Source organism: Alligator sinensis, unplaced genomic scaffold, assembly GCF_000455745.1.
Source record: "Alligator sinensis unplaced genomic scaffold, ASM45574v1 scaffold876_1, whole genome shotgun sequence".
Taxonomy (NCBI): domain Eukaryota; kingdom Metazoa; phylum Chordata; order Crocodylia; family Alligatoridae; genus Alligator; species Alligator sinensis.
This window is the reverse complement of record NW_005841938.1, coordinates 780624-789468: the sequence shown is the minus strand read 5'-3', so window position 1 is coordinate 789468 and position 8845 is coordinate 780624. Positions and strand designations below refer to the sequence as shown.

Sequence of the window (8845 nt, the reverse complement as noted above, 5' to 3'; positions counted from 1 at the left end):
AGGAATGCCTGTGGCATGGGTGTGCACTTCTGCTTGCATTAGGGTTATCTGGTAAATGTAATGCTGTGTGTGTCACAGTGCTTACTGATCTGGCTGTGCATGTGGGATGCAGGGCACTTTTAGCTGGTTGCAGTGGCAGTGCCTGTGCCATGGCTGCCAGCCACGTGGGGAAAGCCGCATCACCCTAGCTGAGAACCACTGGCATGAAGCAGACTGACAGGACAAACAGATATACTAGCCCTGGCCCGAAGAGTCAAAAACCAGCCCTGGTCAGCTGCAGGCCTTCTGCTTACTTCACAGATGCTTGCTGGAATCTTTTAAGGTTTAATTGTAACATAAAAAAAGTGGAAAAAGGGAAAAAAAAGAGAACCTCGAGGGCTCCCATGAGTGCAGCCAGGAAGAAGGGAATAGGAAGAATTGCCTAGGACTTCCATTTTGCTCCATGAGCACAACACTGAGATTTATAAGATTATGAAAGTCAGAAGGGACCACTGCAGGCCTCTAGCCTGACCCCCTGCACCACACAGGCCCTAGGACCTCCCTGAATTAAATCCTTGTTTGAACTAGAGCCCATCCTGTAGTAGAAGAGCCAGTCTGATAGATGCTCGTCTTTTCCAGCCATGTCAAGGCGCCTTAAGGAGAGGAGGACGAATTCGGGGGCCTTGGCCCTATGTCCATGAGAGTTAATAGGAGGCTGCCTATTAACCTCAATGGGCTTTGATGCCCGGCCCTTAGTGTCTGGCTGGAAGTGAAATGCAAATCTAACATCACATGCATCTTCCCCTATGTAGCACCATCTGTAAAGCAACTAGAAGGGCACCTGTCCCTGAAGGCCAGAATGCAATACCTCCAACATGGGTATGCTCAGAGCAGGTTACTCAGGAAGGTCTGCGTTTTCACACCCACTTCCCAATGCAATGACCTGCCCAAGCTTGCCCAGAGGATGAGCGGCTGACCCAGCGGAGAGGTGCCCTACCCAGTAGACCCTGCCACCTCCAGCATTCCCCTCTACAGGGTATCAAACAAGGGAGGGTAAATATTTCTGCTTTAAACAGAAGACACCGTCTGCCTCCCGAGCTGCACACTTAGCGATTGGAGGTAGTTTGGAACGTAAAAACCAGAGCTGTCAGGGTAATTGAGTGGAATGGGTGAAATGCTTTCTGTACCTCTATGCACTCAGCCAGGAGTCTCATTAGAGACGGGTAATAGAAAGTGTGGTGTCCGCTTTAATGAAAATGCCTGGTGACAAACCGAACCCTTTGGAAAATGCAAGCCACCTTCTGAAGGTAATGAGGACGGTTTCGATAAAGAAAAGTTAGATTTATTCCCACTTCCACCCTCCCCACCCCTATAAAAGAAGGTTTCATAACTTATTCATTGTATTCGATTTTTGCCCCCATAGGGGGAGGAAGAGAGTCAGAAATGCTCCCACCTTTCCAAATCACATATTCATGGGTTCATGTTAGCCCCTCAGCTAGCCTAGTTGGCTTAATAATCCAGATATTTAAAAAAAAATCAGTGCCTGCTTTGAGCTCTAGACGGACCAGTGATAGCGACCCCAGCCTCTAGGCATGGGGTAATAGCTGCAATTGGTCCACTTCAGTTTGTAGGCTGGATGGATTCCAGAAGTCTCTATTATTCAAAGCAGTTCTGCTATTTATCTTGGGGATTTGTAGTGAATAGTAGTGCGTCAGCAGCACAGAATGCTTCTTTATGTTCCTTTTGTCCAATTTTTAATGCCAAAGATATTTTGGGTTTCATCTAATTGTTGCAGCTAGCAGTTCATAGGCTAAATCAGACAACAAAGGAAAAAAGTGATCTTCCAGCCTGTCCCTCTATTTAATATAAGCAGTGGGGATGTAGATCCCCCAGTCACCAGCTATGGTTTCCTCAAATAGGACCATGTTCTGTTCCTTGCTATGCTGGTGTAAATCTGGAGTCTAGGGGATTACCCCATTTACACCAGTGTAGCAGCAAAATTTGGCCTACGATAATTGGAGCCCAATGTAAATTTTTGTGGAATAAAAAACGAATGCTTCCAGCCTACTCACTCCCATCAAGTGCTTTCTCTGGAAGGTCCAGACACACAACATTGCTTACAATCAGCCTGATTGCTGCCTGAGTTGGCATTATGTTCAAAGAGATATATCAATTATGTTGTTTAAATCATATCCATTTGTTCATAAAACACACCTGGACAGGATGGATAAAGATGGGGAAGAAGAACGAAGAGAAAAAACAGGAATTTAGTTGCTATGATTTTAGACCAAATGGTATGGACATAACCCTGGTGGGTAGTGCAGGTTAGATTCGCTCTGTGCCCAGATGACAAAATATATGCCCAAGTGGTTGATTCAGTGGAGGAAGGGCATGTCTAACTCACTGATATTAAATGGCATTTCCTTTGTGTATCAAAGAGGGAATGGAGCACCCTTCAGATGCTGCACTGACGAGACCGACTGATAAACAGCTCCTGGATTAGGAATTTCATTTATTAACGTGTTTCGGAGAGAAGAAGCAAAGCATGTTAGCATTAGAAGATGACTGATACACTTCTTGGGGTAATGGAGAAAGTCTGATCTATACAAGTTTTATTATAGGAAAAGAAATCTGCTGAATAACTATCTCTGTCTAGCAAGTGACCTGAATGCAAGCTAAAAGCTGTATTGTGAGTCTCAGGCCTTGGTTATTTAATTCTAAACATTTAGGAGGAGAAGGCTGAGACAACATTGTGAGTGTTGATCTGCTGTTACAGAAATAGTGCAAGACAGCCAAAGATGAAAGCAGATGTAAAAGTGCAAATGGAATGATTCGCACTTTGCATGAGGGAGGAGGGAGCTCTTCCGTTTGAAGAGCCTCTTGGTTTTAGACTATGCAGGTTCCTCGCTTGCCCTCCTGGTTTTCGCTCATTTAGTTTCACATGAAAGGGGATTTTTTTGTTTGTTTGTTTGAAGAATGGGGAAATTTTACAGCCGGTGTGTGTGCTGATGTGTGACAAAAAATGGGCTCGGCAGATTTGCACAACAAAGATCTCAGGTCAGATCTCCATCTCCGTCCTACCTGCATAAATCCAGCTTCGTAGCAAGCCACGATCAGAGTGGATTTATTCCAAATGTGCGCCAGTGCAATCAGGCACAGAATTGGCTGTATTTTGTGGAGAAGAGATACTGGACTTCATTCTGGTTTCACACACACCAGTGTAAACTCACTGCAGACAGAGTGCAGGTACCTGTGTGAACTGGAGCAGGGAGCTCAGACTCAGCCCTTGCTCTTCTTTTTATTTTAGAGCAGAAGTGATCAAATACATCCAGCAGCGAGTCCTTATTGAGCTTTACTTATTAAGGATCCACTTAGCCCTCATGGGTCATTTTGATCCAAATAGTCCCCCCTCTCTCCCCAAAAACGTCCCACCAGAAATGGGAGCTCAGGAACCTGATGGCTTGGTATTAGTTCATTCATTTAAATGATATTTCCTAGTCACTCTGGTTTTGTGATTTGCAACATACATAGGTTTTAGCATGAAAAAGCACAGGAAACTGAGTTTTTATGGAAGGCTAAAACTAATAAAGAAGATGAAAGAACTATGACTCTTATTTTGCAATTGTATAGCGCTTCTCACAGGTCCTCAAGGAAGTTTACAAACTATTACCAAGAGCACCCACGAAATGCAGCCACTTCTAGGGTGGAAGAACATCAGTCAAGCTGATGATCCACTACTACAGCACTAGGCAACAAAGCAGTCAAGAGAAACTTGGCAAAGTACATCAGAGCGAACCCAGCTCTTAGAAACATTCCTACAAGCAGGGTCTTTAGTCAGCTTACAGCAAACATTTACACTGTGTTCAGTTGCTGATCACCATGGTATCTGAGCCGCTTAATATACATGGGAAGCACACAGGCTTCATTTTTAAAGGTCTCATTTGAGAGCTGCAAAACACAATCTGATTCAGAAAATCATGGCAGTCAGTTACCAGTTTATTAGCTGCAGGATGTAAAGAAAGAGACCCTGCACGCTCCAATGCATCCCTAACATTGTTTGCTTCAGGTAAGGTGGAAAAAAAAAATCTGGCTTTGAATAGGACAGGAGAATGAAAAGACTCCAAGCTAGCAGTAAGAGCACGGTCTTTTGATTATGTTAATAAGGCTTCTTTCAGGAGCAATTAAACCTCCGTTTCTTAAAAATGCAATTCATCTTGTAGCACGTTAGGAATCAGGTTAAAACACTCATGATATCCTGATAATCCATATACAAGAGGCAGTAGGATAATTTTGCTGGAGACTATTTTGGGCAGAAGAACCTTTCCTTTTCCTTGGTATGTGCTTGGGAATAATGCTGGCCTTCAGCATCGATGCACAAAATTCCAGGTTGTGTTTTTTTTCACAGCTTCATGAGCTGTACTAAAATATGCCCATGTGGCTTTTCAGGCTTCAATATTGTTCTCATTGCTTCGAAAACAATTACTGTTCATCAATATTAATCCTAACACCACAAGGCCTACGTGCTTTCACAGCCATGCTGGTTGTTCAGTGCTCTCAGTGCCCAGGACGGTAGACCGGCCAGCGTTTGTGCTGTGCTGCGGTCTCTCTGCCTAGCCAACTGTAAGCATTTCAGGTACTGGCTAGCATTTCAGGCCTTTTCCTGTCCAAGTATGGGTGACCAACAAGCTTTATCTCCTTTCTCGGACTGCAGTTGGGTCACCGCCCATCCTATCAGGTTTGCTGGCCTCTTTAGGCTTGAACTAAAAAGCCAATTAAAAAAAACACTGCCAAATGAAGGCACCCCCCAACCCACAGAGCTGGTTTCCTCCAGCAATTTATCTTATACACAGTCATTCTGCCCAAGGAAAGTAACCGAGCAAGCAAGCAAGCAAGCAAATCCTCCCCGTTTTGGCAAGGTGACTCCCACGGCCCTAGTCTTCCTTGTGGTTGGGGAAAGGAGAGGTCTTTCCCCTCTGCCCTACCTATTCCTTTTCCTACCCGGCAAGACTTGCAAGGCCTTGTGAGCTGATTGGGTGCCAGAAATATCTATTATTCAAGGTCTCAGAGGACTTCCTCATTCACAAGGCCCATCAGTCAACCCTACCGTGTTTGCACAATGAGCTCCTCTCCCTGCTAGCCTGGCCCTTTAGGCACCTTCCTGCAGATCAGGATTTTCTGCCCTGGGCAATGAATCACACTTGGCCCTTTCCATCTTCAGCGTGAGACTCAATGCAAGCACTTTTATCATCAGCATCAATCCCGATGCCATCATACTCAAGGGAAACAAAACTGGTGAGTCCATCAGGCACATCAATTTGTGACAGGAACATGAAAACCATTACCCTAAATCTCATCAGGTTATGACAGTTAATTGCCAATTTCTCTCTCTTGAAAACTAATTTTACCTGGTTGCAGAGCTCACCCAGCTGTCTGAGAGCAAGGGCAGGCTCACAGCACAGGAAAAGACTAGACCTCTGGCTGAGCTATGTATGGTTTAGGCTTTTTTTTATTAGCAAATTGCCGTCACATATTATTGTGTGTCATGGTGGTTGTAGCATGTTTCTCTGGATGAGGAGCGAAATTCTACTGATGGAAGATGTTTCAAGGTCTTGTTTAGTCTTGGCAACCCCATGCGGGGTTTGCTAACATAATAGAAAAGGCCAGGGATGAGTGCTGGAAAAGTTTATAATAAATGAGATGTTCGTGTCATATTTATACTCGTGCTGCTTTGGGAGGTAGAATCCCAGGAGCCCTTCTGTGCTCCTCCAGAAGCTGAGCCAAATCATCACTGTGTAGGAAAGCCTGTCTGCAAATCTTTATTTCATTAGTTGCCTTCTAAATCTGCTTATTGCCCAGAGGCCAAATGCGGCACTGACTTCGCCCCTTACTATTCCCTTCGCTTCACTGGATGAGGCGTAGGCTAGCTCACAGTTTACTTCTTTGTATTTTAGCTGCATATTTAGTGCTGATGAAGTTTCTCTGTGGCTTAAACTACTCTGGCATTTACACAAATTGGGCGGTGGCATCTTAGTGGAAATTACAGGCATTCATTTGAAAGCACAGATCCGAGGAATATGTAAAACTGGAGATGACTCTTCAGCACTTCGCATCTCTAATCAGCTCAAAATTACAGCTGATTTTCCTTCTCCCCCTGCCATGCTTTTTAGCTACCATTTCCTAAGTGGCACTTTTCAGACCTATGAAAGAGAGACACTTATTGGACTAATGCCTCTTCATACTGAAATTAATGCAAAGCTTAATGCTGCCTCTATGAGACTAATGTCTCTATGAGACTAATGGACCAAATTCTGCCCTTGTATCTCTTGTTTATGTCAACAGAAATTCCCTGCTTTATCACAGAGAAGAATTCAGCCTTATAGCTGGAGAAAGGGCAAATTATTGCTCTCTCTCATTAAAAAGAGATGCTATTGATATAATCGAAAGACCAGCAATGTGCAAGCCCTTGGCCCACTGCACTGGGCCCTACCTCGGTCTGTCTGGTACCTCTCTTGGGATTGTGGAGTGCCATGAAGCTCCTTTTGCAGCATGCAAAATGTAAGGTTCCTCATATCTGGTGTCACTGGGCTTTCCCTGAAGCTCAGGAGCTCATCAATCCAAGCTAACTATAATGTGGGAGGGGGCAACTGGTGTTTACAAGACCAAGAAGTGTTGCACGCTCCCCTTCAAAGTGCATCCACAGCTCAAATAACATTTTCGCCTGTCCTGGCACAGACTATTATTCAAAAGCCAACATTTCAGTTTGCAACCTTTACCTCCCCTCTGCCTTGCTCTCCTCCCCTCACCCGCTGCAAATTGACAAGCACTGAGATCTCAGTCCCATAGAAGAGAACATTTACAGAAGGGATGCTTTTGTGTGGGGACTGATAATGGATAGAGCCTTCTTGTTGGATAAGTGGAGGGGCAAACATGCTCCGCCTAGGGCTACCCTGAAGTGTCTAGGGCAAGGACCATGGCTTGTCCTTTCATAAAGCACAGTGTACACGTATAGGACTTGGTAGGGTAGGAAGAGCTGAGGGCTCAAGATTACTTCAGAGCTCTCATGCAACATGGCAGTGAAGTCTGAAACATCAACCAGTATAAGTGGTGCCAGGGGAAGTGGGCTCCCATAACCCAGGTGCCTGCTGTAGCTCATATGCATGATTTACACTGTATTCTTTGGTCTGGGGCATGAAGGCAGATGAGAAATAAACCCTGAAGAGATCAGCTGTGTGCGCTCTGTAGCACCATGCTCCTCGGGGAGCTGGCATCAGTTCAAACATGCACACCAAGAAGCAGAAACAGCTGCTAGCTTTTGCTTACCATGTTGCCTTCGTCATCACAGTCATCACAGTCTTGTCTGGGATCATCCAAATGGAACTGATGTAACAGGGCCCCTGCGGAAGTTTTCCCATTGCAGTCTTGATGCTCTGATGCAGAGGTTCGGCTGCTGTACATGCTGCTGGTTCGGTAAAGGGAAGGCACCTGCAAGGTGTCCTGGAGGTCAAATGAGCCTTTCGCTTCCAGTGATTCCATGCGGTGAGGTAAAGAGCCATTGACGCTCCCAGCCCGGCTGGACTGCTCCTCGTCAGAGCTTTCCCCATCCTCTGAACTCTCCTTCCCATCTCCAGATAGCAGCGACTTGCGTTCCCCACTCTGGCCCCGGCGCTTTAGGCTGGGAGCTCGCCCAATGCTGTTCCAACTTGACCGGCGACTATTCCAGCTGCTGGCTGCACTCCAAGGGCTGTGAGGAGAGCTCCGTATGCTGGACTGAGGAAGGAACAAGGACGTGGAGAGAATCAACTCAATTGTCTTTGGCCTTGTGCAGACGCAATGAGGGGCACGTGTGCACGACAGTTTAAAGTGGGTTAAATGCCTTTGCACTGCTTTAATGGTGTTGGTGTTGGCACGCGTCAGCAGTGTATTGCACAGTAATTCCAGCTGCTGTAGCAAATTCGGTGGCGTAATGAACCTTAAATGACTTGGGGCACAGCAAACTAAAACTCCTCCTCCGAGTTTTAGTTTGCTGCCCTACAGCCGCGAGTGAAACACCGGGCTCCATGCAGCTCCACGGCTCTGCAGGAAGCCCTGCAGGCAGCCTGGCAGCAGCCTGGGAAGGCAGGCTCTGCCCAAGAAAAAAAGGAAAGTGGTGAGCCTGATCTTTCTTTTTTTTTCCCCCTCCCCTGGAGCCTGCCCGCCTGCCTGAGCTGCATGGGGGCCCAGTGCTTCCCTCTGTGGCTGCAGTGCCCCTTGGGACCACCCAAGCTGGGTGCCTGCAGGCGGGTACTGCCTGGGGGGGCGACCACTGCCACAGAGGGAAGCAGCAGCCCCCCTGCAGCCCAGGGACCGCCAGCAGCTTGCTCTCCCTTCCCTTCCCTTCCCTTCCGCCGGAGAGGCAGGTAAGTTCACGTGTGTGCACAACATGGGGGTTTAAAGGGACCTAAATTGAAGTGGTGTTTTTAAAAACCCATTGCTTCAATTTAGGGCCCCTGTTTCATCTACACATGCCCTTTGATACTAGCTCATTGCCCGTTTTCAGCAGGTGGGCTTAAAGATAGTGAGGTGGTGAGTGGAGAATGAATACCTAGACAGATGGTACATAAACCAGAGGCTTTGGCAATTATTTCGGGCAGAGGGCCACTTACTAAGTTTTGGCAAGCCATCAAGGGCCGCATGACAGGCAGCCAGGGGCAGATAAATATTAATTTTCCAAATTTTTTAGGGGTTCCGTGGGCCGGATAGAATGGGCTGGCGAGCTGCATCTTGCCCACCCCGACATAAACCAAGTAGAAATGAAGCTGGGTCTAGATGACCCCAGCTAGATGCATATCCAAGAGGAGGGTGGATATGCATCTAGCTGGCGTCATTC

General features: G+C 46.5%; 1 protein-coding gene across 1 annotated transcript in view; it reads right to left on the bottom strand.

The window, feature by feature from the left end:
- Positions 1-8845, bottom strand: part of LOC102382057 (canalicular multispecific organic anion transporter 2) — a 361044-nt gene that overhangs the window by 147213 nt on the left and 204986 nt on the right. The window contains exon 18 of the mRNA XM_014518064.2: positions 7300-7746. Within this exon, the coding sequence (XP_014373550.1) occupies positions 7300-7746 (447 nt within the window). The remainder of the gene's footprint in view (positions 1-7299; positions 7747-8845) is intronic.